Here is a 21,771-nt window from a genome sequence, read left to right as displayed (position 1 = left end):
ATTCAGACAAGTGCTCGAGCTGAATATGAAGATTTAATAATGACAATGGAAAACTTACAAAATGAGGAGAAACCGGAGGAAACTTTGTGTGTCTCTATTTACTCCCTCACTATATAAACTCAAAGCACAACATATAATGTAGCAGAAACTCTGATCCCAAAGACTGGTGCACAAGTGGAAAATTAGATCAACAGTGGGCCAAAAATGGCCATATATGAATAGATTTAGAGTGAAGGAAATTACAAAATAAGGCTAAAAGTCTAACACTAAAATAAATCTAAATGCACAAAGAACAGAACAAAGTTCACAGGAAGATCACTGGTTTCCTGTGTAAATGTTTATCTATGTGAAGGGTTGGGTATTTTCCAATTGTGTCATATTGTCATATTATCACCTTAAGCTATTACAAAACTTCTGTATATTTCAAACATGACTTAAAAGATCTTTGACTTAAAATTGGGTTTCTGTCTCTTTAAGAAGCTCCTGTAGCTTCTGACGCTCAACCTTGATGACAGAATAACGTTTTAACATGGCGTAAAGCTAAAAATAAAGTCAATTTTACATAATACCCCACCTTTAAATGTTGTGATGGTTTACAAACTCATAAAACGGTTTTAGCCAAACTCCTTCGAGGTATTTTTAAAAGTGGAAGTGCCATGAGAGTTTCCCCCTGCAGATTCTTACAACCTTTTCACTGAAACTAGCATAAATATTTCTAAACAACCCCTTCAAAATTCACCAGCAAACACTCCTAGCAAACAGTGTATCTCCAAATAAATGTGCAGCATTTCTATTTCCATACAATAAGTAACAAACACATACCGGAGGCCCCTTCCTGCCTGCGCAGGGCCAGGAGTCAAGTCATCCCTAACAAGAGTCAAAGGTTGGGCTGCAGCTAAGCCATGTAACACTAGGAGAATAATCCTCAGGCTGTGGCCTGGCCGCTCCACAATTTTCTTTTGGTCTTTTGTTTTTTCTCGGTAAGTGATCTTGGAAGTTTTTCAGCGACGGCCCCTGGTCTGCTGAGAAGGACGCAGGGAGCTGAAGACAGTTGTGTCTTTGCTAATTTGTGGCTCATGTTGTTTCTCCCCAGGCAGATCTGCTGCTTATAGGTGCAAAGAAAAAGAAGAAGAACTGTTATGTGAGTTTTTACCAAATTGCATTTCATTATTGAGCTGACTTTCACCTTTTAAAACTGAACTGTTACCTTCTGCAAAACAGCTTTTGTACAATCGTACCATTCAACCTGAGACACATTTTTCCTCTATAATATACATTAATAATGTTGGTAGTGTCAACTGTTTTGCTTTATTTATGTCCTTTACTTTACAGCTAATGACTTTTCAGTGGTCGTATGAGAAGAAGGTTAAATTCATCTGAAGCGGTTTTTCACAGTTTTTCCACAGATAATGAGTGGAGACAAAATAAAATCCCATAAGATCTTGTCCCGGTAATTCATGCACCATTAGTTGATGCACTACAGAACTTCCAGGACAATGGAGCTCAGCAGCTGCTTTTCCATTTAACATATAACTGGGGAATTTCACATTTTGAAAATAAATTTCCCTTATTTTTCAATGAAAAGTTTTTACACCAGGATGAGAATGTTTTGTTTTTGCCATATCAGAATTGGTTTATTTTGCAAAACTGCAATGGAAACTTTTTATTTATTTTTTAGTTTTTGCATCACACGAGTCAGATGATGAACCGGATGTTGGCCCTGGTGCAAGAAGAAGACAGGAAGTGGTTGGAGGATGATGGCGCTGCATGTTTTTTAATTGTTACGTGAACAAACGTATTCACAAGTGTTTTTAATGGTGTGTTTGCAATGGCGAAATTGTGTTTTTTCCCCAACATATATGCAAAATAGACCAACATTTGTAATGGAAACGCAGTTTGCGTTGAGTAAAGTCTTGCTCTAGTGGCAACTTGATTGTGCCGATGCAATGAATTCTTCCAAGTAGCTGCTTCTTTTTCAAAGGCCTCCTCCAAAATAATCAAACCGTTTCGGTCAGAAGAATGAGGCATCCACAGAAAGTAGACTACATAACAGATGAAAGAAGGTAGATCTGTTTTGTTTCTTTTAATCTTGAATCAACCTTTCAACATGCTTCATGTTGAAACCATAGGGCACGTTAACAAATTTCTGCGTTTTCTGAAGCATAAGAAACATACAGATACTCAGAATTACTATTATATTGTTGCAGTTTATTATGGACAAATCATTTACTTTAATAAATACAATCTCTGCTTGCATATAGCGAGATATGGATTTGATGAAGCATAACAAATATAGGATAAGAGCATTATCCACAGATAGTCCCGTCTCCAGTGAAATGCATCGGTGGCTGACAGTAATTATGTAGTTTCATCACAAAGGGATTATACATATTTTGTTTATTTAAATCTCAACAAGATCAGTTCCTACTTTACATTAAAACCAAGTTCCCTTTTTGTTTTATTTTTTGTAACAATGCCTAAAGAACCACGGATTGTGGGTGGAGTAGGAGAAACTGAAAGAAAGGATGATTTGGCTTTTCCATTGGACAATAAAAAAAAAAAGTGTAAACTTTTTTTCACTCCTTTTCAAGCAAGTATGACAGCTAAAATTATGTTGCAAAGCATTGTTTTTTGTGCCTTTTTACATGTAAGTATGTATGTATATGTATATTCATTCTCATTTTGTTTTATTGCTTTAATCCTCTTTGACTTCACTGCATTTATGAAAAAGTCATCTCTGATTCTCCAAATCAAGGTAGTTACAGTTTTATAACGGAAACCCACCATCCTACAGTCACACCCCATGGTAAGATAAAAATGTATTTTATGGAATTAAACTGTAAAATAACTTGATATATATAAAAAAATAGAATTAACGACTTTACAATACTCAAATAATCAGGAGTGTAAATACTTTTTATCTTTAGGCTTCATGGGCAGCAGACAGATTTGTCACCTTCGAGTTCCAAACGTTTTCTGAGCTTAGATGCCATTGCAGTCAATTTTTCAGTAATCCTTTTCTTGATCCTACAGAAAAGGGTTCAAGACAACTGCAATTTATTTATTCAACTGAAGTAATCACTTAGTGAAGTCAGGCTTCAGTAGAAGGAAGTCGTTTGATTCTGCTGCAGCACCAAAACTGGAACACGCACCAGCAGCCATGAAAATCCAAAGAAACACACAGTGGAAGACCAGGAGTCAATTTATTCAGAGTGCAAAAGAGAAAAGGTCATTTCTAAGAGGAGACAAAGTACTAATTAACAGGAACCAGTCCACTGCCTCTGCATAGAGGTGGCTGAAAAGTCTTCCATGTGTCATAAAAGCCTGGGAGTCGAGACATCAGGGAGTCGCTGGACTGGAACAACACAAAAAAACAGAACCGCTTCCTTCAGGAGACGAGCAGCCAGATGGTGCAGCTGGGAGTCAGAAGAACCGCAAAACTTCCTTAGGGTGGCCTTCAAACTGTGGCTGATGCTAATGCAACAAGCTAACGTCATACCAACGGATGTAAGTTATTGTATTTTATAGATTGATTTATAGAAAGTTCTCATGCTTCAGCTTGCAGTCATGAAAATCTTTACTAAATTAAGATAAATCAAATACATCAAAGCAGGTGGAAAAAACCTCTTCCTTTAGCACTGATCAAACTAACCGTTTCAAACATCTTGATGTCAGTAAATTTTCCTTAAACATGCTTTACATGCATGTAAAATATTTTAGACCATCTACAGCAGGTTTCTGTCCCTGTTGTTCCACTTTATTACTTAACCCATGACTTAATAAAATTTACTTTTGTTAGATTTTTCATTTCCTGTGTTCATTCCTCTTCACACATTCCAGCATGTTTTTTTATTTCCTGTATTTTTCCTGATTTCATTGTTTTCACCAGCAAACTGAGATACTTTTCTCAAAATCTCCCAGTGCAATAAGTTAGAAGCTCTGAAAGACAAAACTTTAATTTGCAGGAGACAAAAACCATGACTTATAACTGATTATAAGTCAGTTATAAGTTATAAGTCATGAGTTAGGCAAATATGCCTAACTCATGTCGTCATAATCTATAAATAGATTTGTATTGCCTGTTCAAAATACATAAAGTACTTCCTATATGTAAATATATATATGCATTTATAATATTTAGTAAATTATTATACTTTTATACATGTCTCCACATTTTTAATGGCAAAACTCCAAAAATAAATATAATTTTAATCAGGCTGATACCAATATATTATAAAGTGAGCAGCAATGGCTGATATGATCATTAATGGTAAATTCCTAATATTAATAGGACTGAAAAAGATGCTGAGGACTTTCATTTGAGAAACATAGTATTAAAATATAATGCTATAATGTCCCAAAATAGTACCGTATATTACCAGCTAATGAATAGAGGGCCTTTATTTTGAGTTTGCCACTGGATATTTTAATGGCTTAAAATTTGGTTCATAATATAATAAAAATACATTTCCTTAGAAAACAAAATTGTCAGCATTGATAGAAAAGTTAACTTGGTGATTTGCAATTGAATAAGCTGCCAAATTCATATTTTTAACAGTTTTGTCCATGTTAATATTTTATGACCTGAAGCTTTTTTCAAAGAAAGATCAAAACCAGGCAGATACACAGAGTGGTAAATTTAACTTTTAATCAACTCCAAGAGAGAAGTCCAACTAAAAGGACATAAATATTAAAATATTTGTTCATAAAATATTTGTAGGGAATATTAAAATATTAAAACACCACAGGTATGAGCAGCGGGTTTTATGTTTGTCTTCATTCTCAAATCAAATATCAAAGTGTAATCAGAATATTGTGCACATTTATCCTGCAGCACAAATAAAGTGAGAACCAACACTGTAAAAAGTTAAGCTGCATCCCCAGGAGAACTTTTCTGCTCCTGTGACTGAAACCAAACAGAAGCAGCAGCTGGTGGAATTTGTCCTCACCGGGTCTTTTTAAATTCATGTTGTTTTCCTTGTTTGCCTGTTGTGTTTGCTTTTACTGTTGAGTGTGTGTGCAAATGTGTGTTGTGCATCTATTTTTCTGTCTTGTTCTCCCTCTCATCTTTGCAGTTTGATTGTTTTACTATTTAATCAGAGCTTATTTCTGAGCCCTGCTTCGTTCCTCGTGTTGTCGTTTCTTCCCCCTCCTCTTCGCCTTCGTCTCCAAAGGCTTGTTTTCCGTCCGTGCTGTGGCTCTTTTCATGTATCCCTTGCTGGCACAAATCGGCGCTTAAATACACAGGAGGACAGAACAAAAACAAACAGGGAAACAGCAGCCAGAAAACAGATGCAAAGCAGCTAACTGCATGACATTGCTCAGATATGGAGGGAAAGTGATGCTGCAACACGGTGAAACACGACAGAGGTACTTGGCTGTGCACATGAGCTGGTTTATGAATGTTTTTGGGACTTTTGTTGATAATTACCAGCCATATATGAAGCTAATCTTGTGGTCCATTATCAGGAGAAGAAATGCAGAAGCTGTTAGTTGGTGATATGTTGGTGAAGATTCAATCAAGTCTAATAAAGGAGACATTTTTTACTCAAGAGCCCAGAAAATCCTCCTATAACTTCGTTGGCCCATCAAAACAACACTTTAAAGCTCCTTAGAGATGCAGTATGTAACTTATGAAAATATATATTTTTACATATTCCTTTAAACTGTCACTATGTCGCAACCGTATGGCATGAGACTGATAATTTGTGAAAAAATTTTACTTCTCTGCCTTCTCCCAGTGCTCCCAGTGCTAACTAGCCAATCAGAGATACAAAAAAAAACTGTTTTCCTGGAACAGTGAGTGGTTTCTCCACCATTAGCACATTTAGCAGCAAGTACATGAGATTGATTAACAACATTGAGAGCTTCCTCCTGGCCCTGATTGGTTGTTTTTGGTAGGGAGTGGTGCATTTCTTCAACAATCTTTTTACAGGTTATCTGTCATAACATGGAGACAGTTTTAACAAATATGTAAAAGAAACACTTGGTGGAACTACATGTCTGCTGTCTTTATATAAACTGCTCCTCAGTACAGTGCTCCTCAGATCCTCAGAACAGTTGTAAACGGCATCATGGAGGAGGATTGTTGTGATGAAAAGTAGCTCCTTAAAGAGACAGAGGCCCATTTAGAGGCGTTAGATTCAAAACAAATTTATTTGAAGTTATATTCCATAAATAGAACAGCTGAGGGTAGCATATTTTCTGGATTGTGATTTAAAAATGCAGTATGTGCCTGAAAAATGCATAATACTGGCCCTTTAAACACAGAAAGACAGAGTGACATAAATCATCTGTAGAATCAGAACATGAAGTTGTTGGTCCCTTCTGGGAAAGAATCACACCTGAACAGAAACACCAGGCCAGGTGTGGCATGCAGAGAGAGAAGTTAAAGTTAATGAAAGCCAAAACTACAGATAATTCACAGTTGGAGAGTAGTAGGGAAAAGCAGCAAATAATGTAAAATGCTGCTTGGAAGAATAGCAATGAAAACTGACACTGGATTTATAGAAGGAAAATGTAAAGCTTGTTTGGTGAATTTGCTCTTGGTATGTTTTTGTTTTTCTGCTTTTGGAAGGACGACAAAACTAACTTCTAACTAGGGCTGTAGGATAATATCGATATCGCGATATCGATATTTTCTTTCCTAGAAAAAAATCGATATTCATCCGCAAGTATCGTAACATCCAACTGTCACCTTGCTCACTCACTGCTTGCTTCGCCGGGAGAGTGATTAGGTCATCAGGCTTAGAGCGATTCCTTCAGATGTTAAGTGTCAAGGTTAAAAAGGTATCAAACTATTCAGAGCAGGGTGCTTGGTGCACTTTATTTACTTTATAAATCCATGTAAGCTACAGTTTGTACTGTTTCAATTAAAAGAAACATGTTTTCTCACCACTTCTTTGATTCATTTTGTCCAGCTGTTGACTTTAAGTCTGTGTCCATGTCCAACCAGAGCCAGGTATTGTGTAGTTGGTGCTTTTAATCAGCTTTCAGTTAAATTAATTCAATCCAACTCTATAACCATCACAAAATATCACCAAAATCACTCTGTCCCTCTAAAATCTTTCAGAAAATCGCAAAAGTGTATTGAATTGTATCGTCTGATGAATATCGCAATATGTATTGTATCATGGACAGAATATCGTGTATCGTATCGTATCGTAAGATTACTGTATCTGTACCTACTTCTAACATCTATTTCCAAAAGAAGTTTAATGGTAGATTTCCGCTTTTATTTCAGCTAATAAATTAGAAATTGGTAGAAGAGATTCCATGAGAGTGTCATAAAATCAAACTGTAAAATATCAAAACTGTTAGATGGAATCCATTTTTTTCCCATTTCTGCATGAAAATGTAGGCTAATATGTCACGGGTAGATATATTTTTGGACTCTAAAGGTTTCCCTTTACACCATCATGCCTTCACTCTCTAGTTTTCCATCTGCCATCTCTGCTTCACAATCTTATCAGAGCTTTTGCAGAAGGGACTCCAGAGAGCTGCAGAGAAAAGGCCTGTGGAGAGTGTGAATGTGTGAAGCACACTGGGCCCAACACCACCGACAGATAAACAGTTTATCAGCCGGTTGGAGAAACTCCGCTGGAAAAAGGGGGAAATCTTTCCAAAGATGGGACAAAACTGGAGCGGGCAAATGGAAAGAGGCGGGTAGAAGTAGAAAATAAGAAAAACAGGTAAACCAGAGGTAAGCAGCAGCTGTTATAAAGCGAGGCCCATTACATCGCAGTGGCCAGACAAGCCCGGTCTTTCAACTCAAGAGGTGAATTTCAGAAATGAAGCCGCTGATGAAAATGATAAAAAAGCATAATTCTCGTATCCCGTCACTGCAGAGGCGCTTGACATTTCTGATGACATTTGAGCCTTTTTGAATCCGCTTGCAAACGCTGCATTTCATCCCGTCGTAACGCTACACTTCAGAAAAGAAAAAAAAAATCCTTTATCTGCAAGATTATGCCGCTGTATTATATGAAGGTATTATGCAGCGCTAATAGTGCATGTAGATACCCCACAAATGATACTAAAAATGCCTCGCATAACATACAAGGAGGATTTGGCCCTTCAATAAAAGAATACTTCCGAGTATGCAAATACCCACAAAAGAATTGGGGCTTAACAGATTTGACTAGCTCAAACAAAGGCGTGAGGCTCTTTTCCCAGGATGCAACTGTCCGTCAGTTTGTAGGATTAAGGCTCTGGGTTGTGACAATGTGCTGAATGAAAGAGGACAAAGAGACATTTCCTTTATTACAGGGATATGATTATAAGTGCATCTTTTTTTTATGTATGGCTAACGAATGATTAAAGCCCGAGGAAGGAGATGGAGTGAGAAGCCGAGGCCGCACACTGCCCCCTGTAGGACAGTCATGCTCATGGCGCCTGGGTTCCTTTCAAAGGCAACATCTATATTCATAAGACCATGGCAACATGCTTTAATAAGCATAAAATAAAATACATTAATTTATTTTTTCATCTGTTTCCTTCCAAATGGAGCTGAATTATTAACTTATGGGCTCTTCATATCAGTTATCCTAAACATTTTACACAGAACCTCTTCAACCTCATGTCTAATAGAATAATATCAGAATATTCCTTAGTCAGAAAAGACCAAAATTATAAAAACAAATAAAAACAAACTTGATGAAACACCCACAGGCCCAGTCAGAAGTTGCCATTCATCTTAAGTCATGGTTGTTGGATTAATCTAGTATTAATACAACATGAAGACAGAAAACATGCATAAGACACACCGAAGTACGAGTCACATTTATTTAGAAACTGTTACTGAAGTACGAGTCACATTTATTTAGAAACTGTTACTGAAGTACGAGTCACATTTATTTAGAAATTGTTACTGAAGTACGAGTCACATTTATTTAGAAACTGTTAAATGAAACCTTGTTCATGTTGTCCACTATGTGTTTTTTTCCATATACCTCAGTTTTGTGGAAATAATGATCAGAACTTGTTCTGTTAGCAGATTAAATTACCTCTCTGCGAGTTAACCTGGGCAAATTGGATGCTTTTCTGAATAACGCTCTCTTAGTCAAACAATCCACAAATCTGGCCTTTATGGAAGGAGGTTAAAGCTGCAGTATATAACTTTTATTTAAAAATGTCTTTTTTATATATGTGTTAAAGCTGTCACCATGTTGTCACAGTTTGTCATGATGAGACAGATCATCTGTGAAAAGTCCAGTCTCTTTCACCTCCTCCATGCTAATCCTGCCTGGTCTCCCTGGTCTGAAAGTCTCAGTTTTCAGTTCGCCTTGCAGGGGAAACACCAGAAAATCTTCCACTGAGAACAAAATTAAATGTTTTATCTGGAAGCTTTAGGGATGGATCTCATTATAGCAACATGACAACTCTGACCCTTTGCACTTGGCCAAATGAAATTAATTTCTTCAGGCTTGCTTCGATCCATTTATGACGGCATCAGCGATTGGATTCTGTTCTCTAAAATAATACCTCTGTGAGAATTTGGACTCCCCTCGTGGTGCAGGCTGACTCTGAGCTGCACGTTGTGATGGTTTTGCCTCCTTATCAGCCCAAGCAGCTCCTGCGACGGCTCACCACCCAATCACACTTCACTCGCCTCTGCTAATAAGAAAATAAACTGCAGCAGATCCAGCTTCAACAAGAGAAGGGAAGTGTTACAGGTTAACCAATGCTGGTGGGATTACTCACCTGCTAATCTAGATTGTAGATGCAAGGTCAGCATTTTTCAGCTGGAGCCAGAACAGCTGAGGGAAGAAACCTGGATGGATTCCAGCATCCACCTCTACAGCGGACGGTTCTTATTTTAAACCCAAAACGAGGCAGCTGTGACTCCTGGAAACGCATCGATAATTACTCCATGTATCTAGAACATCCCCTGATGAGCTACATTCATTTTACTCTCAATCCTGATGGATTTTTTGTTTATCTTAAACAATATGCTTTATTTTTCTTCCAGTTTTTCTGTCTTTGTGGTCAATAACTTTTCGGTTTTGTTCAAAATTATCCATGCGATCTATTAGCATTGTTTATTCTTCTTTTGAGTCTCTTATTTTAAGAAGCTGTCACTGTTTTAGAAATTTAAAACATTTATTATTAACATATTTAATGCAATGTGCTTGCAAAATGAATACTGGAGAACAAATGTTGGAAAAATTTAAGCAAATTATACTCTTTTCACTAAAAAAACCCTAAATAATATACAAATATTTCTTGATATATAAAATGACTTCAAATAAATGTACAATAAAACAGCAGCCAAACCTGCTGCCTCACCATTTGGCCCATGAAGTTGACATTGAATTAAAAATCGTTCAAGTACAGAATTTTCTTCTAAAAGTGCAAAAACATGGACCAAGTGAGGAAGAAACAAGAACATTTTAGTCAGATTTTATGTGTTTCAATGAGTAAATAAGTGTTGGATGTTTTATGAGAACATGAAACTAAATGCCAAGCTTTGCTCACAATGCTAAGTAATCAAGAGCACCTGATGCACAAAGTGTGTGCAATTTTCTGCCTTCATGTTTTCCCCTCCACATTTTTCATTCTTAAGTTTTGATAAATTTGATATGGCATGACCAGAAACCAGGCTCTTTTGCTACGATGCCTTAACTTTTTTTTTTTTTTTTTTTTTTTTTTTACATTGCTGCAAGCAGCATTTTTTTCAACCAGCGCATATAAACAAAACAAAAAGATGATCTGAGATCCTGCAAGCTTGCAAGATGTGAGAAAATAGACATCTGGCTGTAAAAGGCAGTAAAAGATGAGGAATCTGCGCATATTGCTGACAGAGAGGGGTGTGAGGTTTACTTGAGAGCTGCTTGCTGCTCAGATTTTTGCACAGGAGAGGAAGAACGAGGAAGTGCCGACCTCTCTGGCCCTCAGGCTGCCAGCAGAGAAAGGAAGCAGAGCCTTCAGGGCGGACCAACCGCTGACAACCATCTACTCCTCACCCAGCAGCAGCTTTGTGGGGATTCTGTCCTTGGGGATTCTGCCTGCTGGACGTGAGGAGCATTCGGATAGCGATTAGCTCGGTGCACGAGCAGCAACTTTCAAAGCACACCACCTGGTAGCACATCTTAACCCAGAAATAGACGCCCAATAAATCTGCACACATCATAAATTTAAAGGCATGTTATTTAACGCTTTTCCTTTTCAGTTTATGTCGAGATGTTATTTCATATTCAAAGTGTAGAAATATGTGTAAAAGAAGGAAACCATAGAGAAGAGAAGCAAAGGAGCAATGTTGTTTCAGTTAGAAAATCTGCTTTAGTAATATTTCAAATGCATTTTCATCGATATAATAGCCTGACAATTTCTGCTTTACAAAAAAAGATTTTAAAATTTGTTCCAGTCAAATAAACCACTATAAATTCTCACATTTGAAAGTTGCATTTTGTTTTTCAGACTTATGAGTTATGCCAGTGTTTGTTTAGGTTTGCCAAATTGGTAGAAATGACATTTTATTTTTGCTCTGTCAGAATTGCTTTTATTCATCAGAACTGGCTTTAATGACAGTTACATTAATAAAAATAAGTAGATTACAAGAATAAAGTCAATATATCGAGATTGAGAATAAAAATAGCAAAAAATGGTTACGAGAATATTATTGACTGTCATACAGCTTTATTCTTGTAATGACTTCTAATACTTTTCCTTTTACTTTATTCTCAAAACATTACTTATTTCTGCTGTAATCTCAAGATGATTATCATAATACTGACTTAAAATACATTTTACTTGTACACATTGTAAACTTTATTTTTTCATTTGTTTTATTTCAGGCCTGGCCCTACTCCATCGTAGGTTGACCTCCTGGGGGTCTTACAATAAGGTGAGAAGTGATTCTTCACTGCTGTAAGCCTGTATTAGAGGTTTTCTCCAGCTTAGAAAACTGGACCCGACTGTCTGCATGCTGTGGTACCAGGTAGGAAGATTTAAGCAGGCAGTTATACAAACTACAGCCAATACAACATGCAGGCATGGCTGCACGTTTATATTAGATAAAACAGAGAAATGGTGTTTTGTTGAGATTTTAATTGAACACATTGCATACAGTGGAATATTATTTAGAAAAAGAGAAAAAAGGCATCTTAAAGAATGCAGACAAACTTGGTTATGGATTACAACTTTCCGCTCTCCTGTGGGTCGATGTAGCCGTCTGCAGGCAGCAGAGAGCTGAAGCGCAGCAGGCGCAGATCCACAGGGGGGCAGCGCTCCTTCCCTGGAGCCCAGCTATCCCTGCCTCCTCTTGCAGGCGGAGGCGGAGGGGGGAGGTCACAGTCAGTGGGAGTGGAGTAACTGTCGTCAGGTTGGAGATGGTTGTTGTTTGGGTCGGGTGGGGAAATGCTGCTGGGGCAGCGGACTACGAAGCCTCCGTAGTGATGGCGGTGGTAGAGCGTGCCGGCCACCGCCAGCAGCGTCAGGATGAGGGAGCTGAGCAGGAAGAACAGGATGTAGACCCCTTTAGTCTCCGAGGACAGGCCTGATCCGCAACCTGCAGGCGGATAAAACAGCTGATGTCCAGAAATGTTTATGGCAAGTCTGGCTACAATCAAGGAGAAATGTTTCATGTCTGGTTTAAAAACTTATGTTTCCATACTTTACAGGGGCAGGATTATATAAAAAACTTTAACTTTATGTCATGGTATTCCCTCATCAAAAACATACCCGATGTGTTGAACTGATTCTTTCATGCATGTTTGGGAAATCCTTTAATCTCCATGGCAACCATTCAGCTGTGCAAAATGCCAAGGTGGACTTAGCCCCGCCTTCCAGACACAGCTCCTCCTCAGAGCTGCAGTTTCCAAACTACCAAGCTTCCCCCGTGACTCGCTCAGCTCCTTCAGACTAGTCAGCAGCATTTAGCAGACACCTGGTGGAACCGTGCATCTGCTAAATACGAGATACTTCTCAGTGCAACGCTGATAAAAACGTTATTAAAGGGTCAATAGAGGAGGGATGTTGTGACAACTTCCTGAAGGCGGCGTTTCAGAAAGAACAGGAGTTTCTTAAAGAGACAGGCCCCATTTCAAGGTGCTAAATTATGAGGTCCCATTGTTTTAAAGTCAATTATAGCATTTTTCTAACAACTGAAGGTGATTTGACTGTTATAAAATGGCTGGAAAACATAATGCTGCCCCTTTAAATGTTTCAGTATTTTTTGATAAAGACAAAATAAACTACATCAATAAGATAATGGAACAACAATTCTGGATATAAAATTTGTTTTGATTCACAAGTCAGTTAATATCACGATAGACACGTGAACAATATCAATGGGAAATGCATCCAATGAAATGTTCAATGTCCTTCTTGACACCAGGCCTGTTGGGTCACAATCCAATAAGGATTTCTTTACTGAATCGTTTTCAGGAGAGTGAGCTTGCAAATTTTTAACTTTTTTAGGCAGTTTTTTGCACAACACCTCAACATTTTCTTGAAGTTTATAATGAAATTTTGATGCAATCTCTGATAGCAGCAAAATCCTTTCATCAGGAAAGCCCTTTGATGCAAAGCCAGAGTAATAGCTTGGGTTTCTTTGTGGTTAAACTAATGATTGCTCTAACATCATAAACCCATGTAAATTAATAACTGTAGTTTAAAATCTTTAAGCTGTGCAGTCGGTCAGAGCAACCGTACCTGCTGGCTGCACCTCCATGCAGGTGGTTCCCCCGGATCCCAGACGGGACTCATCCCTAAAGCCTGCTCTGCAGCGGCAGGCGTATGTGCCAAAATGGTTCTCACAGTCTGCGTTAGCGTCGCACAGAACCAGCTGGGTCCCACATTCATTCACATCTGAAAGAAACGCACACAGCTGGCCACTGATTACACAAATAACATCCGTTTTCAACCTTTCCTACATTAAGCTCTTTTACTACAAAAAGATTCAGCAGTTTTCAGAAACTTTAGTGGAAAGTTAGTCAACGACCTGACATTTGTTTTTGAGCTGTTCAGCATCTTCATAGCATCTCATCTAAACCCAGTCCATGTCAGAGATTCAGTGAAGCCCCAACGTGATACCTGCCGTGGACACAGACATGATGACGGCGGTCCTGTGGTTGACTCTCAGGTTGGCACCCGTGGCGAGGAGCCCCTGCATGGCTGAGTGGACAGCCCTGTGGATCTGCACGCCTCCAGGCCCATGACTGATCTGCAGCCAAAGGATGTAGAGCACTCCTGCATTCAGCCTGCACACAGGATCACCATGAAACAGTTTTCACAAACTATTCTTTATTTCACTGGACTTTTGATTTTCTGTCTCCAAAAAGAAGCTTAACAAGCTACATTAACACAGCAGGCGGTTGCGACACAAATCTGTTTTTTTTGCCCATATGTGACCTACTATCCAACTTTTTCACTAGTCTGATTGACCCAATTCCAGTCTTTTCACCCCCAAAAATCAAATACACATCCAACTGTTTTCAAAGTGTCTGCAGTCTGAACACTCGTCAAATTTTAACAGGTTTTTATGTCATTGATGTGAAACACAAATCATAATTCTGCACCAGAAAGACACAATAAAGCCAGACGTAAACGATGGCTAAAAATATTCTGAAAGTATGAAATCTGTTCAGTGCATCACAACATAATCTACGCAAGTTGCTCCACAAAAGGCCATCGCTAATAGTTGTGCTCTCTTTTTATTAGCTTGCCTTGTCTTATTATGATCTTGTGACAATACTGTTGGCCGTTATTGTTGACTAAGCTTTAAAATCTGTCTATAAACAGCGCGCTGTTGTGTGACAACGTTCTTGACGTCACCCGCATGCAGGTCGCTTTGGTGTTGTAAACTGTTGGCAAGGAAGTCAGATTATAGTCTGGTTACAGTCTGGTTTAATTAATTAGTTCATCAATTATGAATACCATAAAAAAATGGATTTCAGTAACAAAATAAAAATAAAACCAGAATTGAGCATCAAAACATGCTGTGTGGTCGTAGCCTAACCGGCTGTTCTGACCAAACCTCTTAATTCTTTTTGACGAGAGGGAAAGTCGTGTGTGAAGAGCTTCCAGCTGTTTGCTGATCTGCAGAAACACAAAAGGTAAGTGAGCTTGTTTCAGATTGGTGAAAAGCCGTTTCTTGTGTTCAGATCATAAAGTTTTCTCTTTTGAAACATACCAAAGTCTTCACTGACAGCAGCAGCAGCTGAGCCAGACTGTCCCAGGAATCCTCCACATCGTGACTGAAGTTCACCTCAACAGCCACTTCAAACAGGTGATCTGTCAACAGACCCAAAACACACCAACCCATGTCAAACCGACCCAAAATAAATCAGAGAAGCTGCTTTAGAACGCAGCAGAATCCTACAGAGGGTATTAGAGTAATTGTACATAGAAAACATTTTGAGATTAATCTCAAATTTTCTAGAAAAAAATTTATTTAAAAACATAGATTTTAGAAACTCACATTACCAAGTTTTTTTTGTAGAAAATCTTTTAGATTGATCTCAAAATTGCAGAGTTTTTGGACAGAAATTTACAATTTACTTTTTAAAAAAAAAATCGACAATGGTTCTCGTACGCCGTCGTAGGATTCTACAAAATTATTGGTGAAAAACAAATTTTTATTTTTGCTATTTTTTACTTTAAGTCCTACTCACCACCAGGCAGATGTGGACTCTCCGATTTATTTTTCATGTTTGCTGTGAGTCACACAGAAGAAAACACATCGTCAGATTAAAGAACTAAACATTCACTTTGTTCTTTTGTGCTGTAATTTGAGCTCTCCGAACCTTATAGTTGCATGGAAATTAGGATGCACTGTGTAAGTTTAAATCCCAGCTCTCTGTACTCATCAGTAACTCCTGAAAGCAGTCAAGTAGAAAACTTAAACCAGGATCTTTCGAGGGGACATTCTGGATTCTTGGTTTTTGTTTTAAAGACCAAATCTTTTTGTTTTGTGTGCAGAGGTGGAAAAAGTGCAGAGATAAATCGATCAAGTAAAAGCAGTTTCTATGGTTAAGACTTCACTCATCACAAATCTCCAAGTAAAGGTGGCTCATCTAAAATGTAGTTTGAGCAACAGTTACTTCAGTACTTTGTTGACAGCAGGAGTGGGGAAGGCCATGAAAGGGGAGTTTGGATTATCTGAAGTCAGGTTCAGAGAAATCATCAGAAATTGATTTTTTTTTTTTTAATAGCAAATATCTCCTCTAGCTAGCAAGCTACTCAGAGAGACTTTTGGCAAAATTTTGACATTTAAAATGTTCATAAATTGGGTATGACGCTGAAACATCACAACAGACCCATTTTTACTTTTGATTCTGTGCTACTAATACACTGTATTGTAAGTAGTCTGTCATGTATTTTAAAGTTCAACACACATTGTAAGAAAAAACATCATCCTACTTAGTTGCACATCCCATGTATCGAGTACAACATTTTATTTGGTGCGACTTGATATCCGGTAACTGCTGCTGCACCTGAATTTCCCCCTTTATGGAACAATAAATGCCATTTCTATTTTGTTGTATTCTTATATTAAATCCAAAAATCTGGAAGATTTAAGGAACTAATAGTTCAGCTAAAATCATTTGTAGCTGCAGAAAACCAATTTGATTTCAGGGTTTAGACCTGCTTTAGGACCTTTTGGTTCTACTGAAAGGGAAATTAAGATTTTTCAACATCTCATGAATCAACATCTCATGTGAACAAGCAAGCATAAATCTGCAGAATCCAGACAGACTGATAGACTCACAGTTCCCTTTGTGTTCAGACTGGGGTTCCACCACTTTAGTCTGGTTATGCTTGTGGTCCGTATTCTGGGTTTCTGTGCCGTCAGAAGAAGAAGATATTTGCTGGTCTGACACCTGATTGACCCGCAGTCTGCCATCTGCTACTTTTTCCAACCATCAGGAGAGACCTTACCATTCAGGCTGCTCTCATCTGCAGACACAGCTTCCACCGTTTTCCCTTTTCTTGCTGTTGGAGTGTCGTTGCCAGGTTTGAGCTCAACATGCGGCTGTGGTGGCAGGATTACAGAGCGACCGGCCGAGTCGGCCTGGCCGGAAAGGCTGCGAATGGCTCCTCTTCCTGACCGGAACGTCCTCTGGGTGGACGTTGGTGCAGCCGTAGGCTGGTAGACATGGGAGTAGTTCTTCAGGGGTGGATAGCGGGTTTTAACTGCCTGAAAGTGGATAAGATTTCAGCTTTAAAGATTTATACAATCAAAAACATTTTTACTGTAATAGTTGTGGATTCTCTTCTTACAGCTTCACAGCATAATGTTCTGGACTTCAGCAAAAGTCTACAATATTTAAATATGGAGGTCTGAGGTTATAGATTATTAATACTCCTCGGTCATTTAATACACAAATTAGGATGGAAAACAGTACATTTAAAGGGGACCCATTAATTCACTTTTTGCTAGAGGTGCACCAATAAATTGGCCCCGATTTCCTTGATATTGGGAGATTTTTGATCAGTCGACACAGTGAAGCCGATCTTATCCATTAATCTTATCTACCTCGGCCAACGTCTAAAAATCAGCCACTGTCCTCTTTTTCTATTTTTGTGAGATGAGTTTGAGCGAAAGGTCGGCTCACAAGGTCATGTCGGCATGTTTGCAGCTAACAATAGTCACCTCACTTTCACCAACTCAGCAACTTTCTTGCTACATTTAACAGTTGAGACAAAATCAGAATCAGCAGGTCAGACTTCTTAGAGATTCATAATCAGCGATCAGCCTGAAAGCTGCAATTTATTTCCATTTAAGTCTCAGTTACAAAAATCGGCCATCTGTTACCTTAAGAATATTTCCAAAATTAAAGGATTAAAGTCTCAGCAAGATCTAGAAAAACTCGTCCTTGTGTATATTTGTATTTGCATTGATTGCTGCAACTGTGTCTTCACAGGTCTGCCGAAAAAACAAAAAGTCATCAAATAGATTCAGCTGATCCAGACGCTGCTGCTGGCGTTCTGACCAAAACCAGGAAGCTAGAGCACATCACCCAGTTCTAAAGTCCCTTCACTGGCTCCCTGTAGCTCAGAGAACAGACTTTAAATACTGCCGTTAGTTTATAAATTACTGAATGACATAACACTAACATACATTGCATCAATCCTCCAGATCTCTCAGGTCTTCTGGTTCTGGTCTGCATCTCCAGAACCAAACATGGAGAAGCTGCATTCAGCTTCTATGCACCAGAAATCTGGAATAAACTTAAAGAAAACTGCAAAATAGCTGAATCACTGAGTGCGTTTAAATCTAAACCAAAACCCAGCTGCTTAGAGTTGCTTTTGATTAATAATAACTGGAACATTAATTCATATATTTGCTTGATGATGGTATTTGACTAATGTTTATTCGAATTAGCTACTATGTTAGATACATCTTACAATGTCACTACTGACATAATCCTAACATGTTTCATTGCTTTTTCATTGAATTTGTGTGAAACCGCCTGGATGTGAGAGAGAACTCACCTCTGCACCTCCGTCTCCACCCAGCGGCACCCAGGGCAGCCCGGCCATCGCCAACTGCTGATCATAATAGTCATACGCCAGGTCATCGTTTTCCAGCTCCACGTTGTTTGCCAATGGCTCAAATTCACTCAGTCCAGGAGAACGTTCTGACTCCTGGCTTCTTCCTGTTGAGCCTTCCTGTGGGTTGTAAACCACCGGTGGTCCAAATGCTTGGTAGTGGCCATAAAAACCCCGGTAAGGAAGGTCAGGCCAGCCCCCGATCAGGAGCACCACATACAGAGTGTTGGAGGACGATGTGTGCTTGGCTTCCTGCCAGCACTTCTGCAGCACCTTGTGGCCCCCTGAATGGGCGCCGGGCTCATCCACATGGATCTGGTCCTGTTTCAGTGGGCAGGCCTCATCAGGGGTCAAGTCCTCCAGGCGGAGATGAATCCTCTTCCCTGGCTCCACCTGAATGGTCCAGTTGCACCACAGAGGAGGGTTGGAGCACAAGTAGTCTGGGGAGAAAAACTCGCCGCTGTCGCTGTTCAACAGCTGGTGGCAGCTCCGCAGGGCGAAGAAAGCACTGCTGTCCCCTCTGGGTCCATCTGAAGAAGAAAAAACCAACCATGTGATAACGCTCAGAGCCTGACAAAATGTTCATGCTCCACTGGAGCTTCTATTGTCACATATAGGCCTGTCACCAGATGATAAAATGTAAGATATTGTTTTGAGATCGCTTTTTCAATAATTGTCACAAAAAGAGAATTTGGCAAAAAAAAAAAAAAAAAAGAAAAAAAGTGCACCTTTCTTTTGCCAAAAAATTTAGGTAAAAAAAAATAAATCACAATTTTTTAACTCAAAAGAAAGAAAAAAATCACTTTTGGCAACAAAAAAGGAAAAAAAAACTGCCATTATTTAGTAAAGTGACAATAAAATGAATACCATAATAATAAAAACTTCCTCTGTCAAAGCCCAATAAACTATAATTTTGTAAAGAACACTTAACACTGTAAATGGGAGGTATTTTAACTATCATGACAACCAAAATAACTAAAATGGAAATAAGAACTACACTCAGTTAAAACTATAACTAAAATGGATTATGATGTCTCTAAACAAAATTGCCCTTCAAAAAAAATAGTAATATCAGAATGAAAATCAAGCTCATTTTAATTCATCATGCAATTAACTGATTAATTGCAACAGGCTTACACACCAGAGCTATGGTTTGAGATAAGTCTTTGTTAAGATGGAAAGCAACCAAGACATCACAGCTTACTGTAGATGTAATTTCACATTTTTTAAATTCAACTAAATACAAAACAAAAAGATTGTCAGGAGCCTAATATTCTGCTAGTTGGTATGAATTTAATATTCTGTGGCATTACACCAATAAAACCCGCTTTAAATAAAACAGGAAGCTTTTCTGCATTTTTTTTTAAATGCTGTATTTTTCACTGTATAATTATGCACCTTATTTTTTACTGTACAAGTTGTATAAGTTCTTGTTGTAAAAGAGAAAACACAACGCATTCTCACCTGGAAGCCTGTTGACTCCTTCTGTGTTCCCCTGCGGAGAAAAGACGGTCATGTAAATACAGCAACATGAAGAGTTAACCCAGAAGCAGCTGCTTTCGGGGGAACGTCTCCTTAACCAACCTGTGCGTCACAACGTTTCCCAAATGTCAACAGGAACACCAGCAGCGTGCTTGGAAAGTTGAAGCTGCTCCTTTTAGGCATTTTACTACCTTTACCTTTACTGTTCAACTTTTTATTGGAGTAAGAAAAAAAAAGAACCAGGTCAAAGAAAACTTCTCTGTTTCAGTCAAACTCCTTTCCCTTTCCTGTCCACGCAGGTGAACCTCATCAAGTAATGATTGGATTTCCTTTTACAGCCTGCGGGGATTATTTCGTCCAGCAGATGTCGCTGTAGTATTTCAAATTTGATCCGAGGATGGATGGATGTCTTAACTCCACAAGTAGGTTCAGTGTACTCCTGAAGTTTTTAGACAAATTACTTGTTTAAACAGGTAAAATACAACAACTAAGTAATACTGTTTCTTTTATGAACCTTTTAGCGATTCAAAAACAACAATAATATTCAATAAAAATACAATTTACAACTCAGCCTGTCGCAAAAAGCATATCACGATACATTATAATGATCTCAATAAATTCCACTGTGATTATTAATATTTTTTCAATGGCAATTTTGTTTACAGAGACATCATAATTAATTTTATGTATAGTTTCGGTTGTGTGTTATCATTTAAATTTTATTTATTGTTTTTGGTTGTGTGGTGTTTTATTTTTATTATTTAAAATATCTTCCAGCTCCAGTGTTACATGTTCTATACAAAATTAAAGTTTATTAGTCTTTAAGAGGACGAACTTGCTTTTTGACTTTATCATTAAATTACTTTAAAATGGTCTCAAAACAAAAAATATGATCATTTATTGCAATAAATATTGGGATAGTTTATCATTCAGCAGCGTTTGTTATTATGACAGTCCTATTTATTAATTACATGATAAATTAAAATGATCTTGATAATTTCCATTATGATGATTAATATTTTTTGAAGGGCAGTTTTGAAGGATTCAAGGATTCTTTTTGTTTACAGAGACTTCATAATCCATTTTATTTATGGTTTTGATTAAGTGTGATCAATATCAATAGATAGTGTAATAATTCCACTTGACCTCCAATCAGAACTGCATGACATTCTGGGGGATGTAGGCAGAAGAAATGCTTTAGCTGAGCTGACCAAGGTTGGTGGCATCAACTAACTCACTCACTCTTTGGTTACCTAGCAACAACCTGCAGAGTAACCTTCACAGGTGCAGTTTCTGGTTTTGCCACTCTGCCTCATAACTGCTTAAAAATAAATGAGTGTAAAGTGAAAGGAGAAAATGAGTCAAAAGGAAATTGTGAATAATAAAGGAAAGGTCATGCCTCCAGGTTGGCAGTATTTCAGATATTTAAAACAAGAAAATTAACCAATAAATATCTATATCAACTGATATGAAACACTTAGCGATGTTCTCAGACCTCATCCTCCTCAGTTACCTCCTCCAGTTCATTACAAAACCAGTAATTCACACAGTAACATTTTAATCCTTGTACTTTAATGAAATACTCCTATTTAAATCAATAAAACTGTATAATTACTTTAAAGACGCATTTTTCATCTTTTGCAAAAATATGTTCTTTACATATTTGTTAAAACTGTCGTGACAGTACAGCATAAGATGGATAGTCTGTGAAAAGATCAGTTTTCTCCACCTCCTCTCTGAACTAGAATCAGCAGAAATGCACAGCTCCTGGTCAAAAACAACCAATCAGAGCCA

The 21,771-nt window shown here is 38.1% G+C and overlaps 1 protein-coding gene across 2 annotated transcripts; it reads right to left on the bottom strand.

Moving 5' to 3' along the window:
• Positions 1 to 12,028: 12,028 nt before the first annotated feature.
• LOC103150760 (uncharacterized) lies at positions 12,029 to 20,292 on the bottom strand. Of its 2 annotated transcripts, none has more exons than XM_007570491.2 (11): positions 20,080 to 20,292; positions 19,960 to 19,990; positions 18,439 to 19,025; positions 16,882 to 17,140; positions 16,712 to 16,783; positions 15,615 to 15,656; positions 15,134 to 15,234; positions 14,978 to 15,039; positions 14,035 to 14,201; positions 13,654 to 13,809; positions 12,029 to 12,508 (listed from the first exon to the last, which is right to left on the bottom strand). In XM_007570491.2, exons 1-11 carry the CDS (start codon positions 20,158 to 20,160, stop codon positions 12,135 to 12,137), a joined length of 1,932 nt encoding a protein of 643 aa, XP_007570553.1. In that variant the 5' UTR covers positions 20,161 to 20,292; the 3' UTR covers positions 12,029 to 12,134. The 2 variants fall into 2 exon arrangements, with proteins under 2 accessions (XP_007570553.1, XP_016536388.1); XM_016680902.1 differs by having other exon boundaries at positions 15,615 to 15,653.
• Between the last annotated feature and the right edge of the window lie 1,479 nt (positions 20,293 to 21,771).

The sequence above is a fragment of the Poecilia formosa genome, unplaced genomic scaffold, assembly GCF_000485575.1.
Source record: "Poecilia formosa unplaced genomic scaffold, Poecilia_formosa-5.1.2 Scaffold262, whole genome shotgun sequence".
Taxonomy (NCBI): domain Eukaryota; kingdom Metazoa; phylum Chordata; class Actinopteri; order Cyprinodontiformes; family Poeciliidae; genus Poecilia; species Poecilia formosa.
Note: the sequence above shows the minus strand (reverse complement) of the source record. Positions and strands in the feature narration are given on the sequence as shown.